This window comes from Olea europaea, chromosome 13 (assembly GCF_002742605.1).
Source record: "Olea europaea var. sylvestris chromosome 13, O_europaea_v1, whole genome shotgun sequence".
Lineage (NCBI taxonomy): Eukaryota > Viridiplantae > Streptophyta > Magnoliopsida > Lamiales > Oleaceae > Olea > Olea europaea.
Genome location: NC_036249.1, coordinates 14,622,280 through 14,642,465, shown reverse-complemented (window position 1 = coordinate 14,642,465; position 20,186 = coordinate 14,622,280). Strand labels below are relative to the sequence as shown.

The following is a 20,186-nucleotide window of genomic DNA, read 5'->3' as shown; positions in this document are numbered from 1 at the left end:
GAAAACATTTGACAAAATTCATTACCACTCGGAAAGCCTTTAACGTTAATGACAATTGAGAGAGAGTTAAGAAAATTCAATGGTAATTAGGTTTTAACCTTCCCACCATCCGTAGATTACTTCACTTGTAGGACTTCAATTTTTTTGCCATTTGCATCAATTTACTTATATAATACAATTCAAACTTTATTATTTCTTTACTAAAAATTAAATCATTGAATCTGCCACTAGATACCTTGAATTCAAAGGGAAAAGCCAAACGATCTGCGTCGTTGACACTCCGGATGACCACACCCTCACATGACCGACGTGGGTTCCCCACGAATAAAATAATCTCAATCTCATGTGTGTGTATTATGTGAACCACGCGATCACCTGTACGGACTATGTAGCTCGGTCCGAATTCAAATATGCTATCTTGAATTTTTTATTCCATTGCCCCCAACTATATTTCTTGGTACCTTTGACATCTTCTTACCTTTTTGTGAGAAGATGTGAAGTAATCTATCGAGATATCAAAAATTTATTAAAATCACAATATCATTATATAAAAATTCTTTTTTTTTTATATACTTATTTTCAATTATATATTTATATGATAAAATATTGTGCGCGTAAATTCAAAATTTTTCTCACTTTCTACAGTTCTTTGAAAATACTATTCAAAATATTATTATTTTTTCTATATATATAAAGGTCTTCAAACAGGGCTAAATTTAGAATATCGGATTCCGAACACTACTTCGATCAGATCACCGACTTTAAAAACAATGATGTGAAATTAACACAATGAAAGAAAATTGACCAAAATTGAAACCTCCTCGGCCCATCTCCTTAAATTGCGCTATCTTTTACAGTTTTTAACCCAACCATTCCCCATTTGTAACAGATCTATAATATCCCCTCTTGTCTCCTCAAATCTACTGTATTTCAGTGCGTACTCGGACTCCGTGCTAAGAAATCGATACCTTCACATGTAACACCGTAACGAGAAGCTCGCACTTCCCATGTGATGATTATGGGCCCCTTCCCCACTCCCCTCGAAACCAGACAAAATACACAAACTATAGTGTCAAAGCTAGTCTCTCGTTCTTCTTTGAAGGTCTTTACACTACGAGTCCTGGTTTTTTGACCCAGTTTTGTGCAGTTGCAGAAATTTGAGATATAGATCAAGAATCCTATATCCACAAAATCACTGGAGAAAAGGACGGAAAGCCACATCAAGAATTTGGGTTTTGAAGATCTTTGGAATTTTAGTTTCTGAAAATGAAGGCGGCAATGGATGTAGCTTTGAATCCTTCACCAGTCATATCTTTTGACCATAAGAGGTACCGCGAATGTCTTTGAGCTACATGCCGCTCATTTCTTGGTGATTTCTTGCATTTCTTTCCCTTTTGATTTGATCGGTTGCTCAATCGCCAATTCAGCTTTTCACACTTGTTTCCTTTCATTTTATCTTCTTTTCTCCGTATTCTGAAATGGGTTATTGGGATATTGCCTTTTGTGTTTTATTTATAAAGGTGATTCTTGAATCTTGATTTAACTGAATATTCCTAAAGTTTAGAGATTTGAATTAATATATGTGTATATTAATGAGAGTGAGTGTTTTTAGTGCTTTTTTCCCCCCTCCAATTTTAAAAAAATAACTCAAATCATAATATAATATTGATTCGACTTATAATCCCTTTTTTTTTTTTTTTGAACTTAAAGTACACAGATTTGTTTTTGTCCAAACTTATTAATTCCTTTGGATGTGATGTTTAACAGTAATGTTTTGTAATTGGGATTCCTTTCATTCCTTCAGACTTTTGTGAATTAAAGTTTGAGGCTTAACTGTGGGATGTGAAATGAGGTGGAGTAGATTAGACTGTGGTAGGACAATGCTGGGTGTAATGCTAATCGGGATAGTGTCATGATGGAGGCAAAAAGAGGGAAGATCAGTTATACTGGGGAAGGGAGAGAAAAGCACCAGAGCAAGGAAGAGGAATGAAGAAGGAACTTCAACTGTTAATCAAGTTTCAAATTCTGCACGGCATCATTTTATATTGAGATTTAATTGTAATAGCTTAAGTGCATTTTATATAAAACGTGTTCCCAAAAATCCAATTTCTATTCTGTTATAACCACAGGTGGAGGGAAAGGGTGTGAAGAATCATTTTAGAAAATCTCGTCTCTGAACTCTCTCCGCATTTCTGTTTTTCCAGTTTATTTGTTCTTTATCTCTGTAATTGCATTCTGAATTTTTAATTGAAGAGCTGGGTGTTGAGAATTTCAATTGGAATATGTCTGTGTTGTTGAAATTTACGAGTTCTGGGTGAGATTTTTAGCTCAACCATTACAAATTGGTATCAAAGCAGCAACGGATCTGGGAATGGTGGAAATTCGGAGTAAATCGAATGAAGAACACCTTAAGAGGTTGGATAACGAAATAGCAGATTTGGGAGTGGTCTTCAAAACCAATGATCAATTGCTGCAAGCCGTTTGTACTAGACAGGATTGGGTGGAGCAGCTGCTGGGTAAAATGAAGGCTACTCAAGAATCGACGGTGGTAATGTTAACTCAGCTGCCTGGTAATAAGGCTGATTACAATGAGAAACAGGCATTAGGATATGGGTCATCATCTCTGAACAGTAGGGGCAGTCTTAAGGGAAATGAAATCCACTCTGGTAATTCCAGTAGAAGTAGGGAGATGAGGATGGCTACCAAATTACCAAAGATAGATTTCCCTTATTTTAGTGGAAAAGGGTCAACGAAATGGCTGAGGAAGGCGAACAAGTATTTTTAGATTCATCAGGTGGAGGATGACTTGAAAGTGGGAATCGCATAGATGTATCTAAAAGGGAGGGCTGACATTTGCTTTCTTGGTTTCATCTCCAGCCACCCAACTACTAATTGGGATGCATTGCGAAGGAGATTTGCAGGAGATTTCGGCTGAAGAAATAGTAGAAATGTTCAGTAAATTAAGGCAGAAATGGTCCGTCATGGAATATCAGGAACAATTTGAACGGCTGAAATCTCAAGTAATGGTATCTTTGCCCCACTTACCCAAGTCATATTATATTTCGGTTTTCACCCGTGGTCTGAAAGAGGAGATCAAATCCATGGCCAAAATGATACAACCCTCCACTCTTGCCAAAGCTTTTGAGGTTGGCCTCTTATGGGAGAATACCATATCAGCCTTATACAAAGGACCCAAAACCTTCAAACAACACCTTCAGTCCCCTACGCCAAAGCCAAATGAAGCCACAAATAAACCTAACACCTATTCATAATCTACTCCCAAAAACTCCAACAACCCTCTTAAATTTAAAGCTATTACCCCTACAGATTTTTGGACTGAAAAGGAACTGGAATTGTATTACAAATGCGATGAAAGTATACTAAAGGACACGTATGCAGGAATAAAATGCTCAATTTCATACTAGAAGATGATGAAGGTGACGGGGAGGTAGAGGAGCCACTAGATGGGGTGGAAGAACATATGAGCCAGAGGTGGTGGATGAAGTGATGCAGATATCCATCTATGCATTAGTAGGCAGCCCTGAGGTGAAGATAATTAGACTCCCTAGGATGATTAAAAGAAGAAAGGTGCCAATATTAATTGATAGTGGGAGTACCCACAGTTTCATAGACGAACAATTAGCTTAATCAATCAACTGTAAGATGCAGCAAGAAAAACCCACTTTAGTAACTTTGGCAGGAGGAAGAAAATTGATTAGTAAAGCAGTGTGTAATCCACTAGTCTGGAGGTTGCAGGATTCGGAATTTCAGTTTCAGCTGAGGGTGCTTAAATTGGGAGGAAGCGATATGGAACTTGGAGTGGATTGGCTAAGCCAATTTATCCCTGTGTTGTTTGATTTTGTTAAAGGAGTATAACTTTCGACCGTGAGGGTACAGAAATTAAGCTCTAGAATGAAGCAATCAGAGAAGAATTCCAGATGATGATTGGTAATGGAAAGAAGAGTGAATTCAAAAAGCAGCCTTGTTGTATAGAGGCTCCGATCTCTGCCATTGCTGAGAGAGAACAGGAACCCATGGTAGCTGAACTTAAGGCAGTAGTGAATCAATTTCCTATGGTTTTCCTAGAACCCAAGGGATTATCATCAACACGGTTTAATAATCATCATATACCATTGAAAGAGGTTGCACAACCATTTAAAATCAGGCCATACAGGTGTCATTATGTTCCAAAAGGGGAGATTGTAAGGATGGTGAAGGAAAATGGAATCATAAGGGCCAGCAATAGCCTCTATACATCTCCTGTCCTGCTAGTGAAAAAAGAAGGATGGCACATGGAGGTTTTGCGTGGACTATAGATGGCTGAATAGTCTCACCATTAAGTATAAATATTCCATGCCAATCATAGATGAATTACTAGATGAACTAAAGGGAGTAAGATGGTTTACAAAAATCGATTTGAAGCTGGGTATCACCAAATTAGGGTGCAGAAGAAGACATCCATAAAATAGCCTCAAAACACATGAAGGCTTGTATGAATTTAGGGCAATGCCATTTGGGTTTACCAATGCTCCTGCAACCTTTCGATTCCTGAAGAATAAAGTATTCAAACAGTACCTTAGGAAATTTGATTTGGTATTCTTCGATGACATACTCGTTTATAGCCAAGACCTAAAATCTCATTTTGAACATGTCACTGTGGTACTGGAGCTCCTCAAAACACCACCAGCTTTTTGCTAAAGAGAGTAAATGTTCCTTTGGGAAGTTCAAAATAGAGTACTTAGGGCACATCATCTTTGCAGGAGTAACAACTGACTATTCAAAGATTGCAGCAATGCAGGAATGGCCTAAACCAACTAACATCTAACAATTAAGGGGATTTCTAGGCCTAACTGGTTACTACAGGAGGTTTGTAAAGGGCTATAGGGCCATAGCCAAACCCTTGACTGAATTACTGAAGAAAGACAACTTTAATTGGAGTGAAGCTGCTGATATGACTTTTCAGGAATTAAAAAGGGCTATGAGTGCCACACGCGTATTAGCATTACCAAGCTTCTCCTTACCTTTTATAATCGAAACTAATGCATGTTATAGAGGGATTGGGGCTGTCCTTATGTAGAACAGGAGGCCCTTAGCATATCAAAGTAAAGGCGTAAGTAGCAAGAAATTAAGCCTATCTATCCATATATGAAAAGGAGCTATTGGCATTGGTCACAGTAGTGAGTAAGTGGAGACACTATCGTGAAGGCCCCCACTTCATTATTAAAACAGACCACCAATCACTCAAGTACCTATTGGAGCAAAGAATTACTATTCCTCTACAACAGAAATGGTTATCCAAGTTGTTGGGGCTCAGCTATGAAATACAGTACAAACAAGGAGTGCAAAATCACGTGGCAAATGCTCTATCTAGACGGGAAGAAAAAATTTTAGAGTGCATGGCAATCACTGAATTGCATTCTGAATTTTTAATTGAAGAGCTGGGTGTTGAGAATATCGATTGGAATCTGTCTGTGTCATTGAAATTTACAAGTTTTGGTTGAGAATTTCAGCTCAACCATTACAGATAGCAGAATATTCTGTTCATTGTAAATATGTTGATGAATCTGAGATTGGAATCTTTAGAGGCTGATGACAGGTGTATAAAAACTACAAATTATTTGAACTTCTGTTGCACACCTACATGAATATATGCATAGTATTGATGCCATGTTGATTTTCTTTTCACCTCTTGTTTGTTTTGCTTTCAATGAACATCTTCAGACAAGTCGCAAATAAATCTTAGAATTTGTTATTAATATCTCAAAATTTTCTTCAACAGGGATGCGTATGGGTTTGCAGTGAGACCTCAACACTTGCAAAGATACCGTGAATATGCTAATATTTACAAGGTTTCTTTTCTGTTTGAACCCTCTCTTTGGCAGCTAAAATAAAATAAAATTAGCAGACAAGCTCATTTCTCCTTCCCCATCCCCTTCCCCCACTCTTGGGTATACTCATTAACCAGTATAATATTGCACTTTTATGATGGCTTTAGGAGGAAGAGGAGGAGAGATCAGATAGGTGGAAAGACTTTTTGGAAAGGCGAGCTGAGTCCCCACATTTGCCCGACAAGTTATCTGAAAATGATATAAAGTTGAAGATTGTATCACCCAAGTTCAAAGCTGATTCTATTTCCGAGAATGATGATTCTACTTGTGAGAAGCCTAATTCTGACAGTTCATCTGAAGAAAAGAAAGAGGTACTATCTGCACCAGAGATAAAAGTTCATCGAGTCCAATTATGGACGGAGATCAGACATTCTCTTTGCATTATCGAGGATATGATGAGTGCTCGTGTGAAAAAGAAGGTCAACTCAATAAAAAATGAAGGGGACTCTGGAACAAGGAAACATCTTCCTACAATTGAAGAAGCTAGACCTGGCAAAGGAGCATCTGAAGAGGACTCCGATGAAGAGTTTTATGATTTGGAGAGGTTAGAATCAGATCCCAATCTAGACATCCCTTCAACTGACAGTATCAGTGTCCCAACTATGGGTGCTGCTGGTGATTCAGCTGTTCCAGATTTACAGCCTCCTTGGACAGAAGAATTAGAATGTCTTGTTCGAGGGGGAGTCCCAATGGCTCTAAGGGGAGAGGTAGATTGGACATTCTTGTATGATCTTTATACACTTTTCCTTGCATAATCTTTGTTTACTCCTTTTAACTTGAATTTACAGCTTTGGCAAGCCTTTGTGGGTGTAAGAACACGCCGGATGGAAAAATATTACCAAGAATTGCTTGCTCCAGATGCAATTTCTGGTAACAATTTGGAAAGTAAATCAGCGGAATTGGATGACAATAGTCACGAGTCAAGTACAGATGTAACTGAGAAATGGAAAGGACAGATTGAGAAGGTTTATTAATGAATTTCTGCTTTGAATTTGTGTTGTCACTTCACTTCCTAGAGTCCTTTTGTTTATTTTAGTGTAATGCCATCAGATGCCCAACTTTATTTCCATATATGCAGGATTTGCCTCGAACATTTCCAGGCCATCCTGCTCTGGATGAGGATGGAAGAAATGCTTTGAGGCGTTTACTTACAGCTTATGCTAGGCATAATCCCTCTGTTGGCTACTGTCAGGTATTTCTAGATTAATAGGTTATTGCATTTAAGAAAATAATGGAAATCCCTTTAATGTTGAGGCTGTTCTCATATATTTGCATTCATTAAATCCCTCCCAAAATTAAGATAATTGTTATCTCTTGATGCCTCATGGTTTGATCATTGAATGAATGATGATCTTCAAACACTTTAGCCAGATATTTTTCAAATTTTCTTATAACGTAAAAATTATGCACACAATTATCTTTGCTCTATCCATTGTTACTTTTACCAAATAAATTGTTTCTCCGCGGTGTTTGTATCCCGAGAAGTTCTTCTAGTGAATATATTGCATTTCAGATGAAATCACTGGATCAACTCCACCATCATGGATCTCTATTATTCCTGTCATACCATACTGTACAAGTGTAACTATCTCATCTGTCACCCCTACCAAGAGTCCTAGTGTTGAAGACAGGAGCTCCATGATTTAATATGTTCCCTTACTACTCTTAGATTGGAAGTATCTGACAGGAAGCAATTCATTTTTCTACTGAAGCAATGATTTTGAATCTGCATAGCCGTGTTTGCCTGTTTCCAACTTTACTTATCACGCTTCGAATATAATCTGTTATCCCAGTGTCTAGTGCATTATTGATGCTTATTTATAATTTTTTGCAGGCTATGAATTTCTTTGCTGGCTTATTACTGCTTCTGATGCCAGAGGAAAATGCGTTTTGGTCAGTTTTTATCTTGGCTATGAATAATCTTTTGTGTGTCACTTTTAATCCATTGAGAAAAATTCCTACAAATATAATGAATACGTACAATTTTATCAATTTATAAGAGAACATTTTTTTTTAATCTCTTTATGCATTATGTTAATGTTTTGGGACTTGTCTGGATCCAAAAATCTCTTTCTTTTTCTCATGTCTTCCTTCCAGGACTTTAATGGGTATTTTAGATGACTATTTTGACATTATTGATGCTTATTTATAATTTTTTGCAGGCTATGAATTTCTTTGCTGGCTTATTACTGCTTCTGATGCCAGAGGAAAATGCTTTTTGGTCAGTTTTTATCTTGGCTATGAATAATCTTTTGTGTGTCACTTTTAATCCATTGAGAAAAATTCCTACAAATATAATGAATACGTACAATTTTATCAATTTATAAGAGAACATTTTTTTTTTATCTCTTTATGCATTATGTTAATGTTTTGGGACTTGTCTGGATCCAAAAATCTCTTTCTTTTTCTCATGTCTTCCTTCCAGGACTTTAATGGGTATTTTAGATGACTATTTTGATGGCTACTATTCAGAAGAAATGTTAGAATCTCAGGTAATTGTTTCACATTGTCTTTTTCTTGCCAGCACTTTCATTAGATTCATTTCAAATATGAGTTTCCTCTTGAACCAAATATCTTGTCAAAACTGCACATATAAAATTGGAAGAATTTGTTCCGTCGATTTATGTCTTGTTAGGTCGACCAACTTGTTCTTGAGGAGTTGGTGCGTGAAAAATTTCCAAAATTGGGTTCGTCTCTTTCTCTTTCTCTCTTTCACTCTCTTGTTTCTTTTAGTAACTATTAGCCTGGCCTAACAAAGGTTTATGCCAATCACATATTTTTTGTTTCTCATTATGTGTTTGCTGCAGTAAATCATCTGGATTACCTGGGAGTACAGGTGGCGTGGGTTACTGGTCCCTGGTTCCTCTCTATATTTATGAATATGCTTCCATGGGAAAGTGGTCAGGTTCTTATCTCAATCATGCAAGATATTGACCAAATTTTTTTATTACCTGCTGATGCTTGCTTATAGTTGGTCTTTGTATTCGTATTTTTCTCATCAGTGTTGACTTTGTCGTCTATTTAAATAATCTGAATCATGATGAGTCTTATCTGCCTCCAGTTCTTCGAGTCTGGGACGTGCTTCTATATGAAGGGAATCGTGTTATGCTATTCCGGACAGCACTTGCTTTAATGGAATTATATGGTACTTGGTTAGCAATATCTTTAGTTTATGAATTCGTTGTAAACTTCAACAATTCTGTCATCTGCATATGATATACATACATGTTATGTTTTTGGTTGATATTCGGGATAAAGTTTAATTATGTTGAGTCTTGTGAAGGACCTGCATTGGTTACAACGAAGGACGCTGGAGATGCAGTCACACTGCTGCAATCTCTAGCTGGCTCGACATTTGATAGCAGTCAACTTGTCTTGACTGCTTGCATGGGTTACCAAAATGTTCATGAAACACGGTTACAAGAACTGAGAAATAAACATCGACCGGCTGTCAGAGCTGCACTTGAAGAAAGATTGAAGGGAGTACGAGTTTGGAGGGATTCCAAGGGTCTAGCTTCAAAGCTATATAGTTTCAATCACGATCATGATTCCATGATGGTGGGAACTGATAAATCAGAAGAATTGGCTGCACGGACAAATGGTGACACAACCTACCTAGACTTGAGCTTGAATGGGGATGTAGAGATAGATTCTACTAAAGATCTTCAAGAACAGGTAGCTTATAATATGATCTTTTAATGCACAACTCATAATCTCCATATGCTGATTTTTACTTTCTTTTCACGTACCATCATGCGTTTGTCACTCAAATTCTTGGTGCTTTATGTCACCCTGGTGTTGACTCTCTCTCTCTCATATCCCCCCATCATCTCTGTAACTGACACCAAAAAAAAAAAAAAAAAAAAAAAAAAAGTTGTTAAGCAGAGTGTAGGTGGTCCACAGATTGTGAAAGCAAGGATCACGTGATCAAATTTCATCTGGTTTGGTTCTGTAGTACTGGAGTCTTATGTAGTGTACATGATGGTGTTGATGTTGATCTGTTCAAGGGAGTGTCAACATGATTTATGTAGTGTACATGATAGTTAAATGAATTTACCAACTTTGTTCAGGTGGTGTGGCTGAAGGTTGAGCTGTGCAAGTTACTGGAGGAAAAACGATCAGCTGAGCTCAGGTAAGTACAACAATAATAGGTTGAAACTATTATTTCAAAATAGCTCATATCAAGCATAATTAGGTCTTATTGGGAGAGAAACTATCTTGTTGCAAAATGAATCTCCATCTATTTTTATTTTTATATTTTTTTCCCCTTGGTCAAATAGTGTGGCAAAATAGGAATAGCTGATCCCAGATTTAGCTCCCGTTTGGCCCCCATTTTTTCGAATTAAAATGGGTGGAATAATATTTTTTTAGACAATGAGTGGTTGAAAAAGAAGGAAAAGTTTCGGTTTACTTGTAATTTTATTTTATGAAAGATTGTGTGATTGAAAATAGGAGAGAGAAAAATGAAATTTAATTTAATGGGGGCCAAACGGGGGCTTATTAGGAACAATTTTTAGTCCCAATTTGTTTTAGCTAAAAAAGCTAATTAAAATCTAAGTCAAAGTCAACAAAAACAACACATTTAACGAGACTCACAACATTTATCAACTTTTGGGCCCCATATTTCATCAACTTTTACCAAAATCTACTAAAAGACAAAACCAAACATGAGCTTAGTTTTATTGTTTCTGCTGTGAATATTGTTTCTCGCTCTGGATGATTGAACATGCTGTCCAATTTTTCAATCTTGACATTTCTTGTGTTGATAGTGAACAAAACTCACTTATATTTATCATCCTTAAAAACATCAAAGTGATCTCCTACTCCATACTTTTTCCCTATCGAAATAGGCAGTTATGACTCAATGCATTTATGATCTGTTGTTGTTTTTAATTCAATTTCTACCACCAGAAAAGGATCTAAAATTTATTTTTGGAATTTTATATAACTTTACCTGTATAATTGTTGATGATTGTGTTGAAAATCAACTTCGTAAATATTTGATATATTATATAGATAAGAGATTCAAGAGAGATCATACTGCCGACCTATGTATTATGGTTTTTGCAATTAGTATGGGTGTGATTCTGATTTTGAAGCTGTTTCTTAGTGTGGTCTTGAATAGTACTACATTATTGAAATTTTGTAAGCAACAATCATGAAAAATTGTAGCAGTTTTATTGCTATTGCTTTATTGCTCTAACTGAAATAATTTTCCGTAGTTAAGTTGTGCCCCACTAAACCCAGTTCCTGGCTTTGCCATTATCTCCATGTGTAGCATCAAGTCCCATATCTAAGAATGGAGCATGGAACTTGTCATTTATTTTAAAATCTTACTTACATTGTTCCAATGCTTGGGATTGAAGTTCTGTTTTCGCTCATTGCTGAGAATATCGGTACTTTGGATTACTTCTCTTGATGTGTATGCATTTGCTGGTGTAAAGTACACTGACAAGTGTTGAAATAAAATTAAAGGAATGGTTTTGCACATGGTTTCCCTTGTGTCTTAAAGCAATATTCTGGCAATTATAGATGTCAATATACAAGAGTTTCCAAGTTCGTGTACAGTAGAGTTTCTGTTCCGTGGCCAATTCCCACCTGTGTGAAATCCTTGAGAGTAATAATAACTAGTAGGAAAGTGAATTCTTGATGATTATCATACTCTTCTGCCAAATTAGATAAATTGCTAGCTCACAAGTTGACATCAGTTGATTATCATCTCTTTTGATCAAGAAAAGCACTAAATACCAATCACGGCAAAATCTTTCATCATTTTTTTGGTTATCTGGTGTAGAAAGGGACCCATCTTTTATGGTAAAAAGTGAAGACTAAATCTGCCAGCTTTGAAAATTCTGAGCAGATTGTCAATAATGGTTTTCTCTCTGCTTGTTTGAAAGTCTTTCATGACAAGATAAAAATTTAATGTTCACGGTCTAGAGATAATCTTAAAACGCCCTAAATTCATAAAATTTAGAAACGTTTACGTATTTTTTTCTTTTCATTTTATTTCTTCTGGGGAACATGATGATTCTTAATTTCTGGAGTGCTGATATTTTGTGTTTACTTCCTATTTACAGAGCTGAAGAACTTGAAACTGCACTAATGGAGATGGTTAAGCAGGATAACCGGCGACAATTGAGTGCAAGGGTAAGTAAGAAGTTAAATGAGCTCGTGTATGTGTTTTGGAGTATTTACACGAGCGTTTGTTTTTGTAAAATATCTATCAGAATAGTTAAGAGGATGTGGTGTTCAGTTGACATAATTGTGTTTCAACATGAATTTTTCTGTGAACCATCTTCATAGGAAATTTCTATAGTGGTTTCACAGTGTAACTAATTACAATATCTTTGATTGGATAAGCTGTATGGCTACTATATATGGCTTTCATATTTTCTATACTGTAGCTATTACATTGTCAGACAAAATCACACTGAAACCTTGGAATTATATGGTCCCCCTCAGTTAAAATAACATTTTGGTTTAAAATGCATGTGTCCTTTGAATTTATTTATTATGTCCCGCGAGTCCTGCTATTTTACTTTGTCTTTAGGTAAATTTGGTACATCCTGAATTGTAATCTTTACAGCCTGGGATCATATAAGAGAGAAAAAGGGAAATACCATGTAATTATTTTCTCCCAATTTGATATGAGTTTCCCCTCTTGTGTTACTTCGTCATCCTATTTTCTCCTCAATATTTGTGTCTGACCTGAATCTTTTCATTTTCAGTTGAAATTTCTTCATAACTTCTGTTATAAAATCCTAACTTGTCTTTCAACTCATTTACTTTAGCATTCACTGGGAAAAAACCTTGCTGGGATTGACAACCTGACGGCTTTCCTTCTCCACAAATCTTGTGAATTCATTCCATTCTCCACCTTAACTATTAACTATTGGCTAAATAGCATGCTGCAAATTCAATCCTGCTGGTCTGTCTTTATTTAATTTTGTAGGATTCTGATCCGTGCTTTCATAGAAATTTAGTGAAATTTGGTCTCTGTTAATTTTTGCTTCCTTTTCGAAATAAATATAACGTTCTTTTAGCATGGGAAATAAGGAGAAAGGGCCTTTTTTGCATTGCAACCCTTAAAAAAAGTTTGTGCTTCTAAAATATGCTTTGTGACTTGGCCTTGATATTTGTATCATCCGACCTGATGGCTGATTTTCTGCTCTTAACTTTAGGTTGAGCAATTAGAACGAGAGGTCACAGAGCTACGGCAGACCCTTGCCGATAAGCAGGAGCAAGAAAATGCCATGCTTCAGGTAGCATTGTTGCTATCTACTCAATGATGTCACTGATGATTGTCTCCTGTTATTCTTTAGTTAACCATGCCATGCATCTTTGATTTCTTTCACAGATATTGATGAGGGTCGAACATGAACAGAGGGTGACAGAGGATGCTCGCAGATTTGCTGAGCAAGATGCTGCTGCTCAAAGAATTGCTGCTCAAGTGCTTCAGGTTTCTATCTCCTGTGAGATTTTTTGTGCGCTACATCATACCAGTTAATGTGTACTATCGTTTGATTTTTAATTCCCCTGCTATTAAGCCCCTGTTTGGCACCCTTTAAAACTCTTCAATTTAATTTATTTTTTCTCTCCTACTTTCAACCATACAATCTTCAATAAAATAATATTACATTCAAATCGAAAACTTTTCAACCACAATTTTCAAAAAAAACACTATTCCCCCATTATAAATCCAAATAATGGGGCCCAAATGGGGGCTAGATTGTAGAAGTATTTATGCAATGTACGTTCTTAGGTTACTATTAATACGCAGATCACCCTAGTCCCTTAGTTTTTCTTATTCAGTTTTCAATTTTTTAGTTTCATAGGAAGAGACGTACTTGTTTACTGGGCCTGTGTTCTTCATTTGCTCCTTTACATAGCAATCTGGCTCAGGATTAAATGGTGGGTGCGTACACAAACATATGGGGAAGAGAGACAGATGTAAACATATAGCCTATGTTTGGTCTCCATTTTTTCAATAACTCATTTTTCAAAATTCATTTTCAACCACGCTCTCCCATATAAAATAATTTTACATGTAAATTCAAAACTCTTCGTTACTTTTTAACCTCACATTCTCCAACGAACACTATTCTAAAATGCATTTTGACCAAAAATTGGGGCTCAAACAAGGGTATATGTTATATACCATTTTTTATGAAAAATAAATTAGAACACAAATATTTTATTGATCCAGAAAATTTTCTTCTAGGAAGGGCGAGCAAAGAAAGGACTGGTTATTCCGGCAAGAAAATTAGGTTATTACAAAACAATTTTTTTGGCTCTATAGTTTTCTTCTAATACTCTTTTATATACCCATGACAAGAAAAAGAATGAGAGAGAGAGAGAATATTCTATTTAAAATGAATATTTGCAGAAAGTTGTCTATTTTTTTTTTCTCTCCATATCACTAGAAGAATGCTTACTTGTCGTTTCAATACTCATGTACTTTTCCTGTGCATGGTTCTGGTGACTCTGTTCCTGATGGTCATAATGGTAACATAATTGAAATATGGTCAGCTGCACAATGAAGCAACAGCTGATTGGTAGGTTGTTCATCTTCTTGTGAAGCCAAGATGGTTTACATAGATTTCATCCCTCTTTTCGATTATAATAAGGAGTCAGAATACTTTCTGGGTCTCCTTCCATGTTAGACACTAAAATAAAATAAAAGAAAAAATAAAGAAAGCCCTCGTGGATATTGTCTTCCAATTTTTTTGTAGTGCCTCCATTGTCACTATTGATTAAATAGTATTGCAATCAGCTTAGAATTCTATCCACGATAATTTTATCCCACCTTAATAGTTGTAGGTACGGGTAGGAATGGTCCTGCTCAATATTGGTTTGGGCAAGAACCTAATTGAACCGGTAAGAAAAAAATCAGTTGCTTTCATAAAGAATTGATAGGTTATCTGTGAAATAGGAGAACCGAACTGGTCACACTGGCCCTATGTGGTTTGATCAACTGTAAAAACAAGAGGATGGATTTCACATAGAACTGAAGCAAAAGAAGTATGTCAATGATTCAACCTGTTTATTTCCCTATAGTCAGACCAATGGGCCTGTCTTGTTTGTAACTGGCACGATTCATCCAATTTCAGGTAATTTTTTGCACCCCTGAATGTAGCTCTTCCTTCATGGCTAAGAGCGTAGGACAGCTGTTGATTCAGTACCATGGTTATTAGAATTTGACTAGACTTGCTGGTTTGACCTGAAACTCGGTGATCCAGTTAACAAAAACCAATCTGAGTTGGTTTTTTGGACTGGATTGCAATCAAAGACTCTTAACCTGACAAACCCTAGCCATTTTAAAAGAACAAGCAATGTAAAATAATCAAAACAGGACTGGTTTGTTAATATTATTCCCATGCTTCTGTAAGTTTTGATCTGGGGAGCTGTGAATTATGCTTACCGCTTTTCCCTCTGCTATTACGGTTTGTTGTTTGTATTTTCGATTAAAAAAATCTGGAGAGAGAGAGAGAGCATGAAGGAAGAAAATATGTGGTCATATTTATGCATCATTTTTTTCAGAGGTATGTATTTATTTAGATTCACAGTTAGACTAGTTGCCCACCAATTGAACCAATCTAGTGACTCGATGCTTTGTTTTGGTCAATCAGCTGGGTTGGGTTTGATAACCATGTCAGTTTTCTTGATCAGACAAGACTTTATTTTCGATTATTTGGTAATTTGTCTTGTGCTGCTTGCTTCAACAATTTCAAATTGGGTGTTCTGATAAATGAGTTCCTGTATGTTGCTGTGATGACCACGCACAGGAGAAATATGAAGAAGCTACTACTGCACTGGCCGAGATGGAAAAGAGGGTGGTCATGGCAGAATCTATGTTGGAGGCTACATTGCAGTACCAGTCTGGCCAAAACAAAGGACAACCATCCCCACGGTAAACTGTAATTTTGTAGATTTGTTCTTGCCTTGATGATATCTCACTTGCATGGTGCTGTTCCATTCTTTTTGGTGGCTTTATGATAAAGTCCTTGCACGTTATGTTGGAAAAAGCATTCTATGCTTCCACATTTGTTACAATACTGAGTATGAGTGCACGTGGCAGATCAACACAGCAAGATTCTTCTCCTGTTCGAAGTAATCAAGATTCACAGGACTCGTCAACAAGGAAGATTAGTTTGCTATCTCGACCATTTGGACTAGGATGGCGTGACAGGAACAAGGTCAGTAACAAACCCCCTTTTCACGTTATGTGTGACATACAATTCCCTTCTTGTCCGGTACACTAAGATCCATTTTTTTCCGGGGCTACTAATTTTTGTGCTTATTTTCATGGTGGTTTGTAATTACGCCTCCCGCAATTTTGATATGATGTTATGTTTTCTAAATCACGAATGTCAATTGCATTCTTCTCTTCATTGCTCAAGAACAGACAATTCTGTCGTATTGTTTTATGTGCTTCAAATTGTTAATTTCACATTGTGTTTTAACGTAACATTTTTTGTGGACGAAAACTCTAGGGTAATTTTGTAACAAGTACCAAACTGCATTATAGATGTAATGAAATCTATAGAAGACAATTCAGTTATTTCTTTGTGTTTTTATGGTGCATAAAATACTTGAGCAAATCACTTTGATTTGGTGCACTTCACTAACAATGATAGGGGACAAAATCCAATTCAACAGGGGAAGCCCAACACTGTCGAGGAAGCAAACAGCAGCAAATCTTTAAACGAGGAGCATTTTTTAAGCTCTCCACCGGATGAAAAATCTTCGAGGGATGGACATGGTTCAAACACTTGGCAGGAAGAGAGTAATGATCATCAGAAGGATGAAAAGGCAAATGATTCATAATCTGACTCCCTCATTTGCTAGGTAATGAGTTCCTTCCAGGAACAATACAGAATTATTCTTTATATCTTTTCATTCTCTAAGCTTCTGCCCTTTATCAATTTATTGTTTGTTTCATTAATCGATTGGCAATAATGGTTTGGGAAGCAAACAAATGTAAGAGGAAGAAACATGAGTTTTAGGTTAAGGCAAGTGTATAATCTACATGTTGAGAGTTCATGTACTAGTACTACAATCTTTATCTTTATAATTTATAATAACAGTTGTTGGATAGAAATTATCATTACATACTTGAAATCTCACTTATCAGATTTCATCGTTGATTTTTTTTTCTAAAGAATTCGCCATGATGTACCTAATCCATGCATAATATTATGAAAAATGAATACAAAATTTTGACTGCTACTTAGCATCGACAATAGGTCTAAAAGAGTATCTAAGACAGGAGTTGCTGGTGTATTGGGTGCTACTATTCTATGTTCTATTCATGTTGCTACCATAGAAAATACTTTATTTGAATATGGTAATGGTGCAAATACATTCCAAGCTTTTAATTCAACTCAAGCTGAAGAAAATTTTTCAACGGTTATCATTAACCGCTTTTGGTCCCAAATTTTTGGGTTTGCTTTTTCCAATAAACGTGCAGTCGTCTGATATATTGGGTCATATGTGATTTTCCCGTTCTCTTCCACCGATCAAGATATCCTCAGTTCCGCCCAAAAAACATAAATTGAATCATAAAAAAAGTTTGAAGCATGAAGGGCACGATTAGATCCAATATTTTGGGGATTCACATTACTATTATCAATTCAAATAATTTGATGATAATGCATTACACTATAAATGCATCCTTTGCTCATTTCCATGGAAGGTAAATGATAAATCACGTTAGAGTTACCATATGAAATTATACTTGCTAGGAAAACTTATTATGATAATGAATAAATTGTATGTGTAAAGATAAATGCTAACAAGCCACAGTTTTTCAATATAAAAATCAGATAAGTTGCAGATCAAATATGGCATAATTGAGTATTTATAGAGTACAAAGATTTGAACGAATGTGAAATGAATAATCAAAACCAGCTACAGTTGAAACTATCTTATACTTTGTCAAATAAAGAATCGTTCAAAGCAATGATTTTGAAGCTGCAAAGACCGGCCGGTTCAACTGGAAAATTGACAACGGGTACCGTTACCTATGAAAAACCATTTAATTAAGAACCGGTGTGGTTCACCCGGTTGGCCGGTTGGTTTTCTTAGAAAAGAAATTGGTTACAAAGCTAAATCTTCTTCATTACCTTTGCTTCGCTGTAAGCTTCTAATTCAAGATTTTTCCTTTCGGTTTTCTTCTTCTTTCCCCCTGAATTTGTTGCCCTTCTCCACCGCATTTCCCCATCTCTTTTATACAGTTTATAGCCCGTAAAGAATGAAGAGAACCAGGATTTATGCCTTGGAACTTCCTTGTTTTGACCTAGAACTCTCCCTTCGTGGTCTTTCATACTCTATTATTATAGTTATTTTTTGTTTTTTTATTGGATAAATATATAGGGTAATTGGTGCAAAACGTCCCTACCTTTTGAATGTATTGTGAAAAACGTTCATACCTTTAATTTTTTTTTGACATTTTTGTCCCTATTTCCACATTTTTTTGCGTCAAACATCCCTTTCACTGTTTTTTAGTGTAAAATGACCAATATGCTATTCTATTTAAATAAAAGAAAAGAAAAAATTGCAACTATAGGCGAAACTTCTAAAAAAGTTTAAATCCCCCCCCCAAACTTCACGTTCTTCCTACACCTCAACCCCATGCCGCCGCTACTTGTCGGTCATTTTCAACCACCTTCCGGTCAGTTTGGCCGTCGGACCAACATACCAACTTGAAGCTCTCACTTCCCTCTTTACAACCCACCCAACCACTAGTCGAAAATCTAAAGGAATTGGCCGAAAAATCGTGCCAAAATAGGCTGCCCACGCAACTTCAACAGCAAAATCGACAAATTCAACTCCATTTTTTGGCACCGACGTTATGATTGACGACGGTGGACCACCCCTCCTAGCACCGCCTTTTCAAGAAGAAACCTAATGAACCTATGGGTCATCGTCAATTTTAACCAGAAATTGTAGAATCGAGCAATTTGTTCAACAACTAAATTAGCAACTTCAAACACATTTTTCGACATCGACGTCACGTTCGACGATCACGGACCACCCCTTCTAGCACCGCCTCTTCAAGGCGAACCTAATGAACCCATGGGTCATCGTCAATTTTGGCCAAAAATTGTAGAAACAGCCTTGACAGTTAGTACACAAAAAAACTCAACCAATCCCCTTTCCATTGATGATGCTACAGGGCTTCAATCCACCAATTCTAGCATGTAATCTTCAATTAATGTTGTCCCAACTATGGGTCCTCCATCCATTGCATCAATTCATCAACCAAACAATCAATTTTCAAGATTGAACTCAAGAACTACCGGCCGAACGTGAACTCCGATTTTCTGGCTGTATATTTTGATTTTCAGCTATGTTTGATGATATGAAGACATATATAGGAGCACAATAAGGAGCATAATCGAACTGGAAGATGGGTGTGCCATGGGTGTCGTTGGAAATGGAGTTTCCGGCCTCCATTTTTGGCTGTTTCATGTTGCGTGAGCAGCCTATTTTGGCTCAATTTTTCGGCCAATTCCTTTAGATTTCTGGGCAGTGGTTGTGTAGGTTGTGAAGAGGAAAGTGAGGGCTTCAAGTTGGTATGTTGGTCAGGCGGCCAAGCTTATCGGAAGGTGGCTGAAAATGGCCGGTAAGTGGCGATGGCGTAGGGGTGAGGTGTGGGAAGAAGGTGGAGTTTTGGGGGGTATTTGCACTTTTTTAGAAGTTTTGCCTATAGTTGCAAATTTTTCTTTTCTTTTCTTTTTTTTTTTTATTTAAATAGGAGGGCATATTGGTCATTTTGTACTAAAAACAGTGAGAAGGACTTTCGATGCAAAGAAATGTGGAAATAGGGGCAAAAATGCCAAAAAAATGAAAGGTAGGAACGTTTTCCACAATACACTCGAAAGGTAGGAACGTTTTGTGTCAATTATCCAAAATATATATGTACAGAGGGGGGTTTATCGAATGGTGTCCCCCTCTCATAATGTATGGAGGACCCCATGTGTATTTAAAAATGACGGCCCATGGTTCCCACCCCTGTTGTGAGTAGTAGATAAAAGATTCGATAAAAAAATTCGATACGTGTAGTATTGTCCTTTTTTATTTTATTAGTTTGACTAATTTAAGTTGCAAATTCAGTTATAAACATTAACTACAATAGTACATACGTTAATCAGCCTAGTTAATAATATTAAACAGAAATAAGAATAACCATTAGTTGCACTAAGGAGTAGGTGTGGTTGATTGAATAGTGTAATTTGCTTTTATTTGTAAACTTTTATGATGTTTAAAAATATAACTGAACCCTCGACTCCTGAC

The 20,186-nt window shown here is 36.5% G+C and overlaps 1 protein-coding gene across 3 annotated transcripts; it reads left to right on the top strand.

Annotated features, from left to right (window-relative positions):
• Positions 1-788: 788 nt before the first annotated feature.
• LOC111407692 (TBC1 domain family member 2B-like) lies at positions 789-17,002 on the top strand. Of its 3 annotated transcripts, none has more exons than XM_023037328.1 (18): positions 795-1,328; positions 5,780-5,849; positions 5,996-6,595; positions 6,677-6,853; positions 6,967-7,080; positions 7,723-7,781; positions 8,314-8,380; positions 8,524-8,575; positions 8,696-8,788; positions 8,950-9,033; positions 9,172-9,563; positions 9,959-10,020; positions 11,966-12,035; positions 13,070-13,150; positions 13,246-13,347; positions 15,674-15,798; positions 15,967-16,084; positions 16,548-17,002. In XM_023037328.1, exons 1-18 carry the CDS (start codon positions 1,267-1,269, stop codon positions 16,713-16,715), a joined length of 2,496 nt encoding a protein of 831 aa, XP_022893096.1. In that variant the 5' UTR covers positions 795-1,266; the 3' UTR covers positions 16,716-17,002. The 3 variants fall into 3 exon arrangements, with proteins under 3 accessions (XP_022893097.1, XP_022893096.1, XP_022893098.1); XM_023037330.1 differs by lacking the exon at positions 795-1,328 and adding an exon at positions 5,538-5,596; XM_023037329.1 differs by lacking the exons at positions 15,674-15,798; positions 15,967-16,084; positions 16,548-17,002 and adding an exon at positions 14,418-15,665 and having other exon boundaries at positions 789-1,328.
• The last annotated feature ends 3,184 nt before the right edge of the window (positions 17,003-20,186 follow it).